The sequence below is a fragment of the Heloderma suspectum genome, chromosome 4 (genome assembly GCF_057233095.1).
Source record: "Heloderma suspectum isolate Gila_16-S chromosome 4, 16-S_ref, whole genome shotgun sequence".
Classification (NCBI taxonomy): Eukaryota; Metazoa; Chordata; class Lepidosauria; order Squamata; family Helodermatidae; genus Heloderma; species Heloderma suspectum.
The window spans coordinates 5,754,083-5,773,412 of record NC_139461.1 but is presented as its reverse complement, the minus strand read 5'-3'; the positions used below and the strand labels follow the sequence as shown (position 1 = coordinate 5,773,412).

At 52.0% G+C, this 19,330-nt stretch overlaps 2 protein-coding genes across 12 annotated transcripts in view; one reads left to right on the top strand and one right to left on the bottom strand.

Annotated features, from left to right (window-relative positions):
• Positions 1–1,519: 1,519 nt before the first annotated feature.
• Positions 1,520–10,607, bottom strand: TMEM276 (transmembrane protein 276). Of its 8 annotated transcripts, none has more exons than XM_084848506.1 (4): positions 10,563–10,607; positions 7,327–7,384; positions 4,303–4,404; positions 1,745–3,527 (listed from the first exon to the last, which is right to left on the bottom strand). In XM_084848506.1, exons 3-4 carry the CDS (start codon positions 4,390–4,392, stop codon positions 2,982–2,984), a joined length of 636 nt encoding a protein of 211 aa, XP_084704632.1. In that variant the 5' UTR covers positions 4,393–4,404; positions 7,327–7,384; positions 10,563–10,607; the 3' UTR covers positions 1,745–2,981. The 8 variants fall into 8 exon arrangements, with proteins under 8 accessions (XP_084704627.1, XP_084704632.1, XP_084704629.1 ...); XM_084848503.1 differs by lacking the exon at positions 10,563–10,607 and adding an exon at positions 7,778–8,121; XM_084848505.1 differs by lacking the exon at positions 10,563–10,607 and adding an exon at positions 7,782–8,121.
• Positions 9,411–19,330, top strand: part of LOC146346468 (putative flap endonuclease 1 homolog) — a 25,902-nt gene continuing 15,982 nt past the window's right edge. Inside the window, exons 1-5 of one of the 4 annotated variants that reach the window (XM_084848496.1) lie at positions 9,411–9,917; positions 12,953–13,043; positions 13,286–13,388; positions 13,651–13,696; positions 13,841–13,926. In XM_084848496.1, coding sequence (XP_084704622.1) covers positions 9,836–9,917; positions 12,953–13,043; positions 13,286–13,388; positions 13,651–13,696; positions 13,841–13,926 — 408 coding nt within the window. In that variant the 5' untranslated portion in view covers positions 9,411–9,835. Of the gene's footprint in view, positions 9,918–10,292; positions 10,599–12,952; positions 13,044–13,285; positions 13,389–13,650; positions 13,697–13,840; positions 13,927–19,330 lie in introns of those variants that run through there. The other 3 variants (XM_084848497.1, XM_084848498.1, XM_084848499.1) reach the window with 3 other exon arrangements.

Here is a 19,330-nt window from a genome sequence, read left to right as displayed (position 1 = left end):
CAATATGCCAACAAATCTGGAACACTCAACAGTGGCCACAAGACTGGAAAAGGTCAGTTTACATTCCAATTCCAAAGAAGGGCAACGCCAAAGAGTGTTCAAACTACCGCACAATTGCGCTCATTTCACATGCCAGCAAGGTGATGCTCAAAATCCTACAAGCTAGGCTTCAGCAGTATGCAAACCGAGAACTACCGGAAGTACAAGCTGGGTTTCGAAGAGGCAGAGGAACTAGAGATCAAATCGCCAACATTCGCTGCATCATGGAGAAAGCAAGAGAATTCCAGAAAAACGTCTATTTCTGCTTCATTGACTACGCTAAAGCCTTTGATTGTGTGGATCACAACAAACTGTGGCAAATTCTTAAAGTGATGGGAGTACCAGACCACCTTACCTGTCTCCTGAGAAACCTGTACGAGGGTCAAGAAGCAACAGTAAGAACCAGACATGGAACAACCGATTGGTTCAAAATTGGGAAAGGAGTACGACAAGGCTGCATATTGTCACCCTGCTTATTTAACTTATATGCAGAGTACATCATGAGAAATGCCGGGTTGGATGAATCAGAGGTTGGAATTAAGATTGCCGGGAGAAGTATCAACAACCTCCGATATGCAGACGATACCACCCTAATGGCAGAAAGCGAAGAGGATCTCAAGAGCCTCTTGTTGAGGGTGAAAGAGGAGAGTGCAAAAGCTGGTTTGAAACTCAACATTAAAAAAACTAAGATCATGGCATCTGGCCCCATCACTTCCTGGCATATAGAAGGGGAAGAAATGGAAGCAGTGACAGATTTTACTTTCTTGGGCTCCAAGATCACCGCAGATGGTGACTGTAGCCATGAAATTAAAAGACGCTTGCTCCTTGGGAGGAAAGCTATGGCAAACCTAGACAGCAGAGTAAGAAGCAGAGACATCACCTTGCCGACAAAGGTCCGTCTAATCAAAGCTATGGTTTTCCCAGTAGTAATGTATGGCTGTGAGAGCTGGACTATAAGGAAGGCTGAGCGCCGAAGAATTGATGCTTTCAAACTGTGGTGCTGGAGAAGACTCTTACGAGTCCCCTGGACTGCAAGGAGGTCCAATCAGTCCATCCTAAAGGAAATCAACCCTGACTGCTCATTGGAAGGACAGATACTGAAGCTGAAGCTCAAATATTTTGGCCACCTAATGCGAAGAGAAAACTCCCTGGAAAAGACCCTGATGCTGGGAAAGACTGAAGGCAAAAGGAGAAGGGGACGGCAGAGGATGAGATGGCTAGATAGCATCACGGATGCAATGAATATGAACTTGAGCACGCTCCGGGAGAGAGCGCAGGACAGGAAGGCCTGGCGTGCTATGGTCCATGGGGTCACGAAGAGTCGGACACGACTGAACGACTGAACAACAACAACAACAACAAGTTGTTTGGGTACTAACACTAACTGCAAAAACGAACTTCCACCATTTCACTGAAAGTGTGTTTCTTTTACAGTTTGCAGTCATTCGTTCTAGGTAAAAATCAGCGAAACATGGCTTTGCTTTGAGACCATGTTACTGAGCACAAGAAGCACTGCAAATACTAGAAGCGCCGCGAGCCTGGCTTCCCCAGCGAGGTGCCCTCCAGCTCTGTGGGACTGCAGCTCTCCTCACCCCCAGCCAGCAGGGGCACTGGCAGGCGAACACATCCGAAGGGCACCAGGTTAGGAAAGGTGGGGAGAAGCAGTGCATTACTCTAAAAAAAGAAAGCCACAAGCTGACACGGGGGGGGGGGGGGGGCTGTGCTCAAGACATGCTTCATCCTTGTCACTATTTTTATTTTCTATCTTTACATTTATTATTGCATTAATATCCCACCCTTTTTCCTCTTGCAAGGAACCCAAGGCGGCGTACATTATCCTCCTCCTCTCCATTTTATCCTCACAATAGCCCAGTGAGGTAGGTTAAGCTGAGAGCCAGTGACCAGCCCAAAGTCACCCAGGGAACTTTGTGGCTGAGCTGGGACTAGAACCTGGATCTCCTGAGTCCCAGTCCAGCACCCTCACCACTACACCATGCTGGCTCTTCTAATCCATACTGGCTCCATTTCTTCTAAGGCCGACCTGATACTACTTCCAGGAGACCTCTGAATCCTAGCCGCTGGGGAACAGCAGCCTATTCCTCTGGGCTTCCTGTGGGCATCTGGTTGGCCACTGATGAAAATGCTGAACTAGAGAAGCCTTTGTTCTGATCCAGTTCCAGGGCTCTTCTTGGGTTTTTTCCCATCCCTCTCCCACAAGGTGGTCATGCAGCAACATTCACACATCCTCACCAGTCCAGGGCCAGGCCTCTCTGGGGGATGTAGGTTTGCAGCTCCACAATGAACCCCAGAAAAATCTGCAGTGAAGTAGCCTACAAACCAAGAGGGAACCTGGGAAACAGCCTGATAATGGGCCAGTTCACACAATCAAAACAAGCCGCGGTGGCTTCTTGTGAGCCATGGCATGTGCTGGCACATGCCGGGCACAATTTGCATCATCGGCACCCAGCTGCGGCTTGTTGTGTCATCCAAACCTGGGCAGCATGGCTTGTTGGAGGGTTAAAGAACCCTCCAATAACCCTACAACAGCCTATAGGTCATTTGCAGGTTGTTTAACCCTCCATCAAGCCATGCCACATGGGTTTGGACAACACGACAAGCAAATCACAAATCACGCCTGCCACACAACAAGCAACTGTGGCTTGTTTTGACTGTGCGAACAGGGTCACTAAGTCAGGCTCTTGGTTTGTCTAGCCCAGGTGACATGGACTAGCAGTGGCTCTCCAGGGTTTCAGGCAGGAGTCTTTCTCCATTCTACCTGGAGAAGCAACTGCTCTGCCACTCAGCCACGGCCCACTTCCCTTGCTACACTGGAAGTGATGCTGCCTGTACCCCCAGAGTTGTGCACCAGCAGTTCCTGAAACCCCAAAGCGGCTCCTGGGACCCGCCTCTGCAACTTCCCCTGATCCACAGGGGCTCCACCATCAGTCCAAGGTTGCAGCCAACAGCCCCCCACCCCCTCGTCCCAGTTCCTGGTGCTGCGTTTGGAGAGCCCACCGCAAAGTCAGGTTCGCTGCTGCCATGAGGCCGTGAAGGACGTCCCTCTTGCTGAGCGCCAGCAACTGCTGCACCTTGGTCCCCACCAGCAGGCCGGCCATGCCCACCAGGAGGCTGCCCAGAATCCCATGGGCGTTGCCAGTGAAGACTGAAACGATGAGGATGGTGATGGAGGCCACCATGGTGACAGAATGGGCCACCATGGCCTTGCCCTCCTCCGTGAAGTAGTCCCAGCCTCCAGCCAGCAGAAGTGCTCCTCCCAAGAGGACGTTCGCCGTGGAGCAGTCGCCATTCAGCCAGTGGAAGGCAAACGCCAGCAGAGGTAGTCCGACCACCGCAGAGACCCAGGCAGCATCTGGGGGCCTCCCCGCAGGAGCCCAGGCGAGCCCGAAGGGGGCAGTGAGCGGGGCGGCCATTTCCATCAGGGGCACAAGGGCCTGGAGGAGAAACCCAGCAGCCGCCCCGCGGTTGATCTGCAAACAGAGGGAGGCGGTTGAAAGGCAGGTGAGAACCGAGAAGTACGGGAGGGGCCGTGGCTCAGCAGCAGAGCCCTACGTCGCATGCAGAAGCTCTCCGGTTTGATCTCCCTGCACCATCTCCGGTAGGGCTAGAAAGACTCCTGCCTGAAAGCCCGGAGAGCTGCCGCTGCCGGTCCCTGTTGGCAATACCGTGTGAGGTGGACCAAGGCAGGTGTGACACAGTGTCAGGCAGCTTCTGATGCCCCTGTCTCAGCAGCTGCTGATGCACTCGCAAAATAGTGGTGCTCCAGGCTGTGTCACAGGCCCCCCCCGCCCCCCTTTCCAGGCTTCTCTCCAGGTCTAAAGGCTCCCTGCACAGGGAAGCACTGTGTATAGTACAGCGTAGCCTTCCCCATGCTGGCGCCCTCTGCACGGGCCGGACTACAACTCCCTGGCCAGTGGGGAGTCACGGGCAGGACCCCTCAGGAAGAGGCAGAGCAGAGGGCAAGCGCAGAGGCCGACTGGCTAGTGCAGCCTTCCCCAATCCAGCACCCTCCGGATGTGTCAGACTACAACTCTCATCACCTCCTAGCTGGGGTGATGGGAGTTGTAGCCAAACACATCCTGAGGGTGCCAGATTGGGGAAGGGTGTGGTAGAGAATCAGCAACGTTTTCCTAGTCCCATTCCAAATGTTTCTCTAGCAAAGGCTGAGGAAGGCAAGAGGCCAGGCCAGCTAGAGGAAATGCCAAATGCTCCCCCAAAGCAGGACTCCCATCACCCCTTTCCCACCTGGAAGGTCTGCATGCTGGAGCAGAGGCACACAGCACACAGCAGGAGGTTGGACAGCACCCCAGCCACCACGTCAGACCAGCCGAGCATCGGACAGCGGCTCTGCAAGGGAAGAGGGGGGAGGGTTAGCGTGCACCCCGCGGAAGGGCCAGAGCTGGCTCACCCGTATGAGCAACCCAAACAAGTCGTTTGGGGCAGGAAACCGTTCAAGGGTGCCAGCCAAGCTGCACGTGGCTCAACACTTCCAGGATCACCCCTGGCCTTGGGCTTGCCCAGCACAGGACTCTCCCTGGTTTACTAAGGCAGAGGCACTCTGTGCCGGTTGATTTGATTTAACTACAGACCAGTCAGTCTGACATCAATCCCTGGGAAAATTCTGGAGCAGATGATAAAGCAATCCATCTGGAAGCACCTTAACAACAATGCCATGATTACTCCAAGCCAACATGGATTTGTCAAAAACAAGTCCTGCCAGACAAATCTGATCTCATTTTTTGATCAAGTCACCTCCCGTAGACTGTGTAGACTGTGGGAATGCTGTAGACATCATATACCTCGACTTCAGCAAAGCTTTCGACAAAGTGCCCCATGATCTCCTGATGAGCAAACTAGCTCAAAGTGGGCTAGATGAAACAACGATCCGATGGATCCACAGTTGGCTACAGAATCGGACTCAAAGAGTGCTTATCAATGGGACCTTCTCCAACTGGGGAGAGGTAATGAGTGGGGTACCGCAGGGCTCAGTCCTGGGCCCAGTGCTCTTCAACATTTGTATGAATGACTTGGAGGAGGAGGTGCAGGGAATGCTGATCACATTTGCAGATGACACAAAATTGGGCGGGAGAGCTAATACTTTGGAAGACAGAAACAAAATTCAAAGTGATCTGGATAGACTGGAGCGCTGGGCAGAAAACAGAATGACATTGAATAGGGATAAATGCCAAGTTCTGCACCGAGGAAAAAGAAACCAAATGCACAGTTACAAGATGGGGGATACGTGGCTCAACCACACTACAAGTGAGAAGGATCTTGGAATTGTTGTCGATCACAAGCTGAATATGAGCCAACCATGTGATGTGGCTGCAAAAATGGCCAATGCTATTTTGGGCTGCATTCATAGAAGCATAGCTTCCAAATCCCAGGAAGGACTAGTTCCCCTCTACTCAGCACTGGTTAGGCCTCATCTGGAGTACTGTGTCCAGTTCTGGGCACCACACTTGAAGAAGGATGCAGACAAACTGGAGAGGGTTCAGAGCAGGGCAACAAAGATGAGCAAGGGACTGGGAACAAAGCCCTATGAGGAGAGACTGAAAGAACTGGGCATGTTTAGCCTTGAGAAGAGAAGACCAAGGGGAGATAGGATAGCGCTTTTCAAGTGCTTGAAAGGTTGTCCCAGAGAGGAAGGCCAGGATCTGTTCTCGATCATCCCAGAGTACAGGACACGGAATAATGGGCTCAAGTGACAGGGAGCCAGATTCCAGCTGAACATCAGGAAAAATGTCCTGACTGTTAGAGCAATACGACAATGGAACCAATTCCCTAGGGAGGTGGTGGGCTCTCCCACACTGGAGGCCTTCAAGACGAGGCTGGACAGCCCTCTGTCAGGGATGCTCTGACTTGGATTCCTGCATTGAGCAGGGGGTTGGACTCTATGGCCTTGTAGGCCCCTTCCAACCCTACTATTCTATGATTCTATGATTTCTGCCCAGAGACCCAGGCCCTGGCGCCCGTCTGATGCAGCCACAAAACCAGCAATCTCCCCTACGAGGAAGCCTTGCTGATTTCAGCCAAAAGCAAGTTTACAAATGCCAGGATGCTAGCGACCATACTGCGTCCTACCTATTGTGTCAAACTGGCCACCCTGGCAAAAGAAAAACCTCAGCAGGTGATGGGTTTTTAAAGTTTATTTGTCATATGAAAATATAACAGGACGAAATGGCTGCTCAGATTACCTTTGGGAGGGAGTTTCTTCTTCTCTTATCATACTAGAACCCAGCAGTCACCCAATTAAACTGATTGGCAGGAGTTTCAGGACATGCAAAAGTACAAGCAATTAATTTATGGAACTGCCTGCCACAGGATGTGAGAACAGCCCCTAGCTTTAAAAGGTTAGACAAAATCCATGGAGGAAGAGGGTTGACTGAGGGCGCAATCCTATGCATGTTTAGACAGAGAAAAGGCCTACAACTCCCAGCATTCCCCAGCCAGCCATGCTGGCTGGGGAATGCTGGGAGTTGTAGGACATTTTTCCATCTAAACATGTATAGGATTGTGCCTTTAGTCATGGTGGCCAAATAGAACCCCAGGTTCAGAAGCAGTCCACCACTGAGTAGTCTCTGGGAAGCAACAGCATGGGAGAGCGATTGCATTCATGCCCTGCTCATAAGCACCTGCTTGGTCCATCAGCACCAGCCATCTGTCAGTGATGCTCTGACTTGGAGTCCTGCATTGAGCAGGGGGTTGGACTCGATGGCCTTGTAGGCCCCTTCCAACCCTACTATTCTATGATTTTATGGTCATTGTGGGAAGCAGGAGGCTGGACTGGGTGGATCCAGCAGGGCTCTTATTATGGCAGGTGTGTCAAACCTCAGGCCAAATCTGGCTTGCCTGGAGTTCGCCAGATAGGCCCCCCTCCACATGATCATTTGATGGTTACCCAGTGCTCGCAATTTTTCCCCTCTCCTAGAAGGTTGAAATGCCACTTCTAAGGCTTAGTGACTGGCACGGAGAGCCTGAAGCTACAGTCTGCTGAAGTTTTTTGGTGTTTGGCCTTCGGCCCCCTCCACCACTGGAATCTGAAACGGAATCTGGCCCTCCACAACAGTCTTTCCCAACCAGGTGCCCTCCAGATGGGTAGCACTGCCACTCTCATCCCATGCTGGCTGGGGAGGATGGGAGTTGCACATCTGGAGGGCATCTGGTTGGGAAAGGCTGCTCTGCAATTTGGAGGTGATTGTTCTGCAGTGAAATAGCCCCATTACTGCCTACCAGACCTCCTCCGTGCCCCCCAAGCAACGAACCTACCTTTGCCACTCCAGGTCCAGCCTCTCTCTCCTCACTGTGTGCAAAGGTACCCCCTACCCTGGAGCAGGAAAAGGAGGTGCTGCGTGAGAATGATCCTGGCTCCCCCGCTCAGGATCCATTTTATCACTTCATTGTGACTGACGGATGCAGGACATGAAATAACCGTGGAAGCTGCACAAGGACAGTCCCTGGCTTGGTGCGCAAGTTACCTTTTGTTGCCCCCCTCCCCATGATTGTTTTCAAAAGGCAACACGGGGGGCGGGGAGGAGATGATTTAGCCAAAGGGGGGGGATAGTCAGGGGATGCGGCTTCTGAATTTCACTAACAGCCCCCCCCGGTCCCCCAGTGTGAGCACCATCCTGGCTCCATCCACGTGGCAAAGGCGGACCTGGTGCCTTAGCCTGGGCTGGGGGCCCTGCACCGGTGTCAGGTAACCGCAGCGGCGGCACACCTGCCTGGCGGGCAGAAGGACCCAACGTCAATCCTGGTGCAGCTCCACTGCAAGCATCTGGGAAGTGCCGCATTCCCTCCCGGTCGGGGAGACCCCGTTCGGCGGTCCGGCTCGCTCGGAGGCAGCTTCGTCGGTTAACTTCGACGCACACGCGGCCAGGCGCCGTGGCGAGGGGCGCGTCACGAGTACGGGCCGTGGTCGCGGGGGGGCGGGCTCGCTCCGCGCGTCGGGACCGGCCGAGGTGCTGGGGCGCGGGGCGCGCTGTGCGACCGGGGTGACGGGCCCCCATTGCGCCGCGGCGCGCGGCCGCGGCTGCCCCGCCCCGGCTGGCGCCGCCCGCGCCCGGCCCGGCCCTCCCTCGCGCGCCCCCTCCCGCGCGTGCGCGATCCGCCAGGCCTCCGGCAGCGAGTTCTCCAGGCTGGAGCGGCCACGGCGCGACGTCGGCTAGAGCGGCAGCGCCAACCTGCGGAGCCCGAAGGCCCGGCGGCAGCGGGAGCGGGTGGCGCTGCGGGGCAGAGCGCGGGGCGGGGAGGCTGGCGCGCCGCGGCCCATCGGGCCACGGGGCGTCGGACGCGGCTGAGCGACGCCGGCGCGGCAGAGGGGCAGGTCTCTGGCGCCGGGCGTCTCTGACTTCCGGGCACGGCCCGCAGAGCCCTCCGCGGCGCGCCCCCCCCGGCCGCGTCCGAGGTCAGCTTGCGTTTCCCGGGCGAGGCGAGGACATCAGAAGAGCCCGAGGCTGGATCGGGCCGAGGGTCCCGCTAGTCCAGCGTTCTGTTCGCGCAGCGGCCGACCAGCCATCTACCGGGAACCCACGAGCGGGGCCTGAGCGCAGCAGCACCCTCCCGCCCATGTTCCCCAGCAGCGGGTGCACAGAGGCTCACTGCCTCCGGTAGTGGAAGTAGCACATGGCCATCAGGACTAGTAGCCACTGGCAGCCTTTTCCGCCAGGAATTTGGCCAAGCCCCTTCCAAAGCCCTCCGAACCGGTGGCCATCGCTACATCTTGTGGCAATACTTCAACTCTGCGCTGAAGAGGCCCTTCCTTCTGTCTGTCCTGAATCTCCCACCAACCAGCGTCATAGGATGACCCCTTTGGGTTCTGGTATTTTGAGAGAGGGGGAAAAACGTCTCCCCATCCACTTTCCCCACACCATACATAATTTTGTAGTCCTCTATCAGGTCTCCGTTTACCCTCCTTTTCTCCAAGCTAAACAATCCCAGCTGTTGTAGCCTTCTCTCGCGGGGGAGATGCTCCAGCCCCTTGATCATTTTAGTTACTCGCAGGTAAGGGCATGGGCTTAAGTGGATGCCACTGAGCGGTCGCAGGATGCTCTGAGCACACGCATGCGGCGGGCATCCTGCATGGATATCCACCAGCACTTTCGAGCGGGGAATGCCCGCATAGCTGATGGCGTGAGCTGTCCTTTGAAAATAAGTAAATAAATAATAAAGCAATTGAAGAGCAAAATCTGGGAAAGCTTTGGAGGCTAAGCACGTTCAAAGGAAACGAAACCCCTGTAGTCACTTGGGAAGCTCGTCGGGGCAGAGGCGTTCTTCTTTTTTGGTGCTAGCCCCACCTGCGCCTCGTCATCTCTTCCTTGGCTCTTTTCGGAACCCACAGATCGGCCTTCCCCAGCCCGGGGGTGCCTTCCAGGGGCGCCCTGGGCTGGGAAAGGCTGCTGTAGGCTGTGCATTCCGGGGAGCGGGCTTGTCGCAAGCGCATCAGGGCAGAGACCAGCTGCCCGCCTGCTTTCGGCTGCTCTGCCTCATCGGGATGCCGCTCGCCCAGTCGGGCTGGTTGCCTGCAATGGGGCAGCAAGAGGCCCCCACTGAAGTCCTAGTTTAACGCAGGAGCAAGAGCGGGCTGGGCGGGCGCTGGAGCGGCGGGAGCGAGAAGCACCTCGCCCGTGTTCAGCGGCGCTCCTGCGGGGCTTGCGCAACCTAGACCGGCTGCGCCGGCTCCTTCTGGGCGCGCCGCCCCGAGGTCTCCGCCCGTGCGCGCCCGCTCCAGCAGCCGGCCGGCTCGGCTGCTCCTTCCACCTCCTCCGCCGGGGCGGCCATGGGGATCACCAGGCTGGCCGAGCTGATCAGGGACGAGGCGCCGGGCGCCGTGAGCTCCGTCCGGCTGGAGAAGTACCGCGGTGAGCGCCGCGCCCGCCCGCCCGCCGCCGCCCTGGAGGCCCCCGGCGGCCCGAACGAGGCCGCTGCGCCCGCGGGTGGGGAGGGGTCTGCTCCGATGCGGCGCCGGCGAGCAGCGCGCATCGCGGCCCGAGGGAGGGAGCGTGCGCGCGCGGGGGGGGGGGCTCCCGGGGAGTAGCCGCCAGCCCGTGCCGAAAGCGTCAAGTGGCCCAACCTACGTTGGAAGCTCGCGTTTGTTCAGCGGGAAGGGAGCAGCCTCGCTGAGCATATGCAGAGTGCCCTCCCCTCCAGCCGTGTCAGAGCCCCCCAGCACTCCTGTGTCGGAAGTGACGCCCTGCTCTGTCCACGGGGTGCGGCGCGCGGGCCTGCGCTCCGCCACTGCGGGTGCCCGCACAGGGACAACGGCGCGTCTGGATGAGCGCCGAGGAAGTGGGTCTGCCCGCGCGTTCCGGTGGCTGGCCTGGGCCCGGGCGTCTCCTCTTTGAGGGACAAGGAAGCCCTGGGCGTCGCAGACCTCTCCAGCAGCCCCCTCTGGGGTTGCTTGGGTGGGAGAGGGAGGGCAGAACGACTTCCACGCACCGGGGAAAGGGCGGCCTATGCAGGATCGCCTGGGAGTAAGCCCACCGGACTCCGCGGGACTTGCTTACCGCTCAGCCCGCACGGGGTCAGGATGCCAGGCTCTGGTACTGCCCCCTCACAAAACCACGCCTTTGTTTTTATTCCAGATGGATTCAACTAAAAAAAAACCACCCTCTTCCTCTTTGGTTTTCTATTTCTAACATGGATTCAAATACCCAGTTCCAACCATAACAGAACACTGAAAATGGACCCAAACCTGCTCTTTCCCCTGCACCATTGAACCTGTCCAGGTGCAAGTTTGAGTGGACAGAGTGACGCATTTCCAGAAGGGCAGCAGTTTTGTTAGCCTTTTGCAGCAAAATCAACAAAGCATCTGATGTATAATACCTGTATACTGCTCAGTATAATATAGGAGCAAAGGAAGCTGCCTTATGCTGAGTCAGGCCAAAGGTCCATCTAGCCCAGTACTGTCGACAGTGACACGCAGCAACAGCTCTCTAGGGTTTCATGCAGGAATTTTTCCAGGCCTACCCGGAGATTTATTTATTTAAAACATTGCTATCCCACCCTATATCATTAAGATCTCAGGGCGGTGTACAGATAAAATCAGTTTAAACAGTATAAAATAATGTAAACACCTAAAAACATATTAAACTATTAAGCTAAAACCAGTTAAAATCAAAAACAATAAAATGGTTAAAACAATGTGCTAGGGAATGCATTTAGCCCTCAAAGGCTTTGGCAAAAAGCCACGTTTTTACTTGGTGCTGAAACTAGACCAACGTCTGCGCCAATCAGGCCTCCAAGGGGAGGGCATTCCACAACTGGGGTGTCACAGCAGAGAAGGCCCTCTCCCACATCCCACCAGAGTGTATGTCTCATACGGTGGGACACAGAGGAGGGCCCCTCCAACAGATCTCAGTTCTTGGGCAGACATATATAGGGAGAGCGGCTCCCTCAAATATTGAGGTCCCAGGCCACTTAGGGCTTTAAATGTCATCACCTTGAATTTTGACCAAAAGCGTATTGGCAGCCAGTGCAATTCTTTTAAAACGGGTGTTATATGATTTTTATTAGATGCTCCGGTCAGCAGTCTAGCTGCTGCATTTTGCACTAGCTGCAACTTCCAAATCGTCTTCAAGGGCAGGCCCACTGCAAGCCCACTGCAGTAGTCTAAGCGGGAAGTTACCAGCGCATGCACTACTGTGGCTAGGTTATCCCTGTCCAGGAAAGGCTGTAGCTGGTGGATCATAGATGGCAGAAATTGAACCTGGGACCTTTTGCATCCAAAGCAGGGGCTCTACCACTGAGCTATGGCCTGTCCATATAATATCTTTAAGCGGTTTACACTAAAATGACATGTCTTACACTATAAAAACAATAAACTTCCAGCAAAAATAATAAACAGAGCAGTGTCATAGTGCATTACAAGCCATGGAAAGCCTGTGTAAATGAGTATGTTTTCAAAAGGCATTTGAATCTTGCCACAGTTTCTACCTCTCGAAGCACATGTGGGAGAGTCTTGTGGCACCTTAAAGCAGCCTTCCCCACCCTGCTGCCCTCTGGATATGTTGGACTACAACTCCCATAATTCCCAGCCAATGGCCATGCTGGCTGGGAATTGTGGGAGTTGCAGCCCCACCTATCTGGAGGGAGCCAGCTTGCAGGAGGCTGCCATAAAGGCAAACAAAGTTATTATGGCAGAAGCTCTTAGGGGTTATAGTGGCCAAGGTTTGCCTAGCGCTCAGGATCACTTAACATAGACAAATCGCACTGTTTACTCTCATTTTTATTTATTTATTTATTATTAAATTTATTAATCACTCATCTGGCTGGTCACCCAGCCACTCTGGGCGATGTACAACATACAATAAAAACAGTTTAAAACAATAAAATTCTATAATAAAAACATCTTCTAAAATACCCTAACCCACCCCAAATGCCTGCCTGAACAGCCACATTTTTAATGCATGACGGAAGCTCATTAAAGAGGGGGCATGACGGAGTTCCCTAGGGAGGAAGTTCCACAGAGTGGGGGCCACCACAGAAAAGGCCCTCTCCCTCGTCCCCACCAGTCTAGCTGTCCTGGCTGATGGGACAGAGAGAAGGCCATCCGAGGCTGATCTTGTTAAGCGGCCTGTCTGGTGCTGGAGGCGCTCCTTTGTCACGTCCATGGCTGGGTGGCTAAACGGTGGCCAGGATGACTGGAAACAGGTGTCTGGCACTTTTCTTGGGACAGCAGGAAGAGATGGAGAGGTTGCCCCTAACTTTGGGGAAGTACCCAGAGTGGGGTGGTTTTGAAAGAATCAGGATGGTTTCCAAGGGGGATAGAACAGGACGTGGGGTGGTTAGGCCGGACTTAGTTATGTCCACCTGAAAAGAAGTGTGTGACCCCACTTTGAGCAGGGCTTGAGGGGCAATAACCTTTGCTTTCTCTTTTTCCTCTTGCTCGGCTCAGGCCATGTGGTGGCCTTGGATGCCTCTGTGGCCATTTACCAGTTCCGCACCGCAATGCCGCAGATCATCAACCGCCACGGGCAAAATATCAGGTGAGCAATTGCCAGGGGAGGGGAAAGGGAAGTGGCTTCCTCTCCCTGCTGCTTTAAGCAGTGAGCTTTCCAGGGCAGTTCGCGTTGTTCCAGTTGTTGCTTCCAAGTTGGCCAAAGCAGGGCCATTGCCCTCAAGGTGGGCAGGCCCCTACTCCTGGTCCATTTCCACAGCAGTGAGCTTGTGCTTCAGAGCTCTCCCAGCACAGCACCCCCTCCCCTCATGGCCTCATGTTCCATTTCAGTGCTCTGCAGGGGCTGTTTTACCGGACGTTGCATCTCCTCGAAAATGGCATCAAACCAGTGTTTGTGTTCGATGGGAAACCCCCGGACCTCAAACAGACGGTGGTTCGTAAGAGAGAATTCCTGGGGTGCCTGGAGGGGCGGGGGCACTGTTTTATGGATTTATAATATTTCTGCACTGCCCTTCATTGCCAAATCAGAGGGCAGTGTCCAAAATCTATTAAAACAAGGGCGGAGGGGGGGGATTAGAGATCTCTCCAGGAAAGGGCTTAGGGTGCCCTAGCGACCAGCGGGCCATGTTGGCAAAGAAGGAATGGAGCCCTAGGAAAGGGAAAGTAGCTCTGTAACTCTGGTTTCCCCCCTGCAGTTGGCCAAGCGAGCCACAGTCTCTGGAGCCAGGAAGGGAGCTGCAGGTAAGAGTGTTGAGGACTCCCCCAGGCGCCTCTTTGGGGAGGGCGCTGCTCCTTTCAGCGGAGGGGGCTGCTGTGTCTCAGCGTTTGAAGGTGCCGTGACCGGACTCCCGCCACCCTTCTGACACTGTTCCTGCACCTTTTCAGATTCTGCCATGGGTGAACCTACACATCCGATCCTGAGACGAGACTCTGAGACCCTTTTAGGTCATTTGGGGGTTCCCTATGTGCAGGTAGCAGCTGGGTGTCCTTTTTCTGCCAGAGAAGGGTGGGGCAAAGACATCCTCGGGAGGGGGAGAGCAGTGTATAAGACTTTCGTGAGCCTCTGTTTTTCCTTTTCTTTAAGTTCCTATGTGGAAAAGCTCATTACCGCCCAGAGAGCTTAGTCTATTTGGCAGTATAGAAATGAAATAATAACAATAATAATAATAATAATAATAATAATAATAATAATAATAATAATAATAATAATAATAATAATAGGAAACAGGGTATACAAAACAAAAGGAGTGCTAGGGCCAAATCTTTTCAATGTACCAACAATTCAATTTATTTTTTTCTTCATTTATTTGATGCCCTGAACTTCAATTCAAAGGTCCCCAGAGTGGCTCACAATAAGGGTTAAAAACATAACAATAAAGTTAATAAGCTAAAATAGTAAAGTATCCAAAATAACCAGTGAAAACAGAGTTAAAATCAGCAGATCTAAAAGTGCTGGGAAAATGAAAAGGTTTTCATAGGAGAGCAAGTTCAGCTCCAGGCAAACCTCCCTGGGGAGTTGGGGCAGTGTTCCTGAGTTGGGGCACTACCACAGAGAAGGCCCTAAGAACATCAGAATAGCCCAGCTGGCTCAGACCAGGGGTCCACCTAGTCCAGCATTCTGTTCACACAGTGGCCAACCAGCTGTCGACCGGGAACCCACAAGCAGGACACCAGCACAACAGCACCCTCCCACCCATGTTTCCCAGCAACTGGTGCACATAGGCTCATTGTTGTTGTTTATTCGGTCAGTCACTTCTGGCTCTTCGTGACTTCATGGACCTGCCCACGCCAGAGCTTCCTGTCGGCCGTCGCCACCCCCAGCTCCCCCAAGCTCAAGTCCGTCACCTCCAGAATATCATCCATCCGTCTTGCCCTTGGTCGGCCCCTCTTCCTTTTGCCTTCCACTTTCCCTAGCATCAGCATCTTCTCCAGGGTATCCTGCCTTCTCATGATGTGGCCAAAGTACTTCAGTTTTGCCTTTAGTATCATTCCCTCAAGTGAGCAGTCTGGCTTTATTTCCTGGAGTATGGACTGGTTTGATCTTCTTGCAGTCCAAGGCACTCTCAGAATTTTCCTCCAGCACCACAGTTCAAAAGCATCTATCTTCCTTTGCTCAGCCTTCCTCATGGTCCAGCTCTCGCAGCCATAGGTTACTACGGGGAATAGCATTGCTTTAACTATGCGGACCTTTGTTGTCAGTGTGATGTCTCTGCTCTTAACTATTTTATCAAGATTTGTCATTGCTATCCTTCCAAGAAGTAAACGTCTTCTGATTTCCTGGCTGCAGTCAGCGACTGCAGTAATCTTTGCACCTAGAAAGACAAAGTCTGTCACTGCCTCCATGTTTTCTCCCTGTATTTGCCAGTTATCAATCAAGCTGGTTGCCATAATCTTGGTTTTTTTTAACTGCAACCCAGCTTTTGCACTTTCTTCTTTCACCTTCGTCATGAGGTTCCTCAGCTCCTCCTCGCTTTCAGCCATCAAAGTGGTATCATCTGCATATCGGAGATTGTTAATGTTTCTTCCAGCGATTTTAACTCCAGCCTTGGCTTCATCAAGCCCAGCACGTCGCATGATGTGTTCTGCGTACAGGTTGAATAGGTAGAGTGAGAGTATACAACCCTGCCGTACTCCTTTCCCAATCTTAAATCAGTCCGTTGTTCCGTGGTCTGTTCTTATCGTTGCTACTTGGTCGTTATACAGATTCCTCAGGAGGCAGACAAGATGACTTGGTATCCCCATCCCACCAAGAACTTGCCACAATTTGTTATGATCCACACAGTCAAAGGCTTTAGAATAGTCAATAAAACAGAAATAGATGTTTTTCTGAAACTCCCTGGCTTTCTCCATTATCCAGCGGATATTGGCAATTTGGTCTCTAGTTCCTCTGCCTTTTCTAAACCCAGCTTGTACATCTGGCAATTCTCGTTCCATGAATTGCTGGAGTCTGCCTTGCAAGACCTTGAGCATTACCTTGCTTACTGGCATGTGAAATAAGTGCCACTGTTCGATAGTTTGAACATTCTTTGGTGCTTCCCTTTTTTGGTATGGGGATATAAGTTGATTTTTTCCAATCTGTTGGCCATTCTTGTGTTTTCCAAATTTGCTGGCATATGGCATGCATCACCTTGACAGCATCATCTTGCAAGATTTTAAACAGTTCACCTGGGATACAGTCATCTGCTGCTGCCTTGTTATTAGGAATGCTTCTGAAGGCCCATTCAATCTCACTCCTCAGGATGTCTGGCTCTAGCTCACTGACCACACCGTCAAATCTATCCCCGATATTATTATCCTTCCTATACAGATCTTCCGTATATTCTTGCCACCTTTTCTTGATCTCTTCTGCTTCTGTTAGGTCCTTGCCATCTTTGTTTTTGATCATACCCATTTTTGCCTGAAATTTACCTCCAATGTTTCTAATTTTCTGGAAGAGGTCTCTTGTCCTTCCTATTCTATTATCTTATTCTGCTTCCGTGCATTGCTTGTTTAAAAATAATTCCTTATCTCTTCTGGCTAACCTCTGGAATTTTGCATTTAATTGGGCATATCTCCCCCTATCACTGTTGACTTTTGTTTTCCTTCTTTCTTGGGCTGCTTCCAGTGTCTCAGCAGACAGCCATCTTGCCTTCTTGGTTTTCTTTTTCTTTGGGATGTTTTTTGTTGCGGCCTCCTGAACAGTGTTGCAAACTTCTGTCCATAGGCTCATAGAATCATAGAACAGTAGGGTTGGAAGGGGCCTACAAGGCCATCGAGTCCAAACCCCTGCTCAATGCAGGAATCCAAGTCAGAGCATCCCTGACAGATGGCTGTCCAGCCTCGTCTTGAACGCCACCAGTGTGGGAGATCCCACCACCTCCCTAGGGAATGGGTTCCATTGTCGTATTGCTCTAACAGTCAGGACCTTTTTCCTGATGTTCAGCCGGAATCTGGCTTCCTGTCACTTGAGCCCATTATTCCGTGTCCTGCACTCTGGGATGATCGAGAAGAGATCCTGGCCTTCCTCTCTGGGACAACCTTTGGAGTACTTGAAGAGCGCTATCCTATCTCCCCTCAGTCTTCTCTTCTCAAGGCTAAACATGCCCAGTTCTTTCCATCTCTCTTCATAGGGCTTTGTTTCCAGTCCCCTTATCATCTTTGTTGCCCTCTTCTGAACCCTCTCCAGCTTGTCTGCATCCTTCTTCAAGTGTGGTGCCCAGAACTGGACACAGGACTCCAGATGAGGCCTAACCAGTGCTGAGTAGAGGGGAACTAGTCCTTCCCGGGATTTGGAAGCTATGCTTCTATGAATGCAGCCCCAAAGAGCATTTGCCTTTTTTGCAGCCACATCACATGGTTGGCTCATATTCAGCTTGTGATGGACAACAATTCCAACATCCTTCTCGCTTGTAGTGTTGTTGAGCCACGTATCCCCCATCTTGTAACTGTGCATTTCGTTTCTTTTTCCTAGGTGCAGAACTTGGCATTTATCCCTATTCAATGTCATTCTGTTGTTTTCTGCCCAGCGCTCCAGTCTATCCAGATCACTTTGAATTCTGTTTCTGTCTTCCAAAGTATTAGCTATCCTGCCCAATTTTGTGTCATCTGCAAATCTGATCAGTATTCCCTGCACCTCCTCCTCCAAGTCATTCATACAAATGTTGAAGAGCACTGGGCCCAGGACTGAGCCCTGCGGTAGCCCACTCTTTACCTCTCCCCATTTGGAGAAGGTCCCATTGATACGCACTCTTTGAGTCCGATTCTGTATCCAACTGTGGATCCACCGGATCATTGTTTCATCTAGCCCACTTTGAGCTAGTTTGCTCATCAGGATATCATGGGGCACTTTGTCAAAAGCTTTGCTGAAGTCGAGGTATGTGGTGTCTACAGCATTCCCACGGTCTACAAGGGACGTTACTTGATCAAAAAATGAGATCAGATTCATCTGGCAGGATTTGTTCTCGACAAATCCACTTTGGCTTCAGGTAGTTACTGCATTGTTTCCAAAGTGCTTCCAGATGGATTGCTTTATCATCTGCTCCAGAATTTTCCCAGGGATTGATGTCAGACTGACTGGTCTGTAGTTCCCAGGTTCCTCCTTTTTGCCCTTTTTGAAGATAGGGACAACATTAGCCCACCTCCAGTCATCTGGCACTTCCCCCGTCCTCCATGATTGCTCAAAGAGAATAGACAGCGGTTCTGAGAGTTCTTCTGCCATTTCCTTTATTACTCTAGGATGCAGTTCATCTGGCCCTGGAGATTTGAACTCATTCAAAGTAATTAGGTGTTCCTTGACCATATGCCTATCGATCTCAAGCTGCAATCGTGCCCCTTCAGCCTGTACTTCGCCTTTGCCAGGGGGCTCCTAGACCCTCTTTCGGGAGAAGACTGAGCCAAAGTAGGAATTGAGCACCTCTGCCTTTTCTTTGTCATCTGTTATCGTTTTGCCATCCTTATTTAATATCTGAAACACCATTTCTTTCCTCTGCCTTTTACTATGCATGTAGCTGAAGAAAGCCTTTTTCTTGTTTTTAGCCTCCCTCGCTAACCTCAGCTCGTTCTCAGCTTTAACCTTCCTGACGCCATCCCTGCAATTCTCTGCTACCTGCCTGTACTCTTCCTTTGTTGCTTGGCCTTCTCTCCACTCCCTATATGTGTGCCTTTTTGTTTTCAGGTCATCTCTAAGCTTTTTGTGAAACCACATTTGCTTTTTCTGTTGTCTTCCACCTTTTCTTCTTGTTGGAGTGGTTTGTGATTGTGCCTTGAGAATTTCCTTTTTTAAAAGCTCCCACCCATCTTGGACTCCTTTTCTCGTTAGAGTCGCTTGCCATGGGACCTTACTGATCATTGTTCTGAGTTTATTAAAATCAGCTTTCCTAAAATCCAGGGTACGCATTCGGTACACTCGCCTGTTGCTTCCTTTAGAACCAAGAACTCAAGTACAACATGGTCGCTTTCCCCCAGAGTTCGTGTAACTGCTACTTTATCCACCAAGTCATCTCTGTTGGTTAGGATCAAGTCAAGGATAGCCGATCCTCTAGTTCCTTCCTCTACTTTCTATAGGAGGAAGTTATCCACTACACAAGTTAGGAATTTCCTGGAGGGGCCATGTTTTGCAGAATTTGTCTCCCAACAAATATCAGGGAAATTGAAGTCCCCCATTACTTCTACATCATGCTTCCTTGAAACATTGGCTATTTGCTTTTCAAAAGTTTCTTCTTCGTCTTCTCCTTGATTGGGTGGCCGGTAGTAGACTCCGACCACCATGCTCCTTTTATTCTTTGCTCCATTTATTTTGATCCAGATGCCCTCGATGGGGCTACCAGGCTCATCCTCCTGTATTTATGTGCAGAGATAGGTATTTTTCACATACAGTGCAACCCCACCTCCCATTCT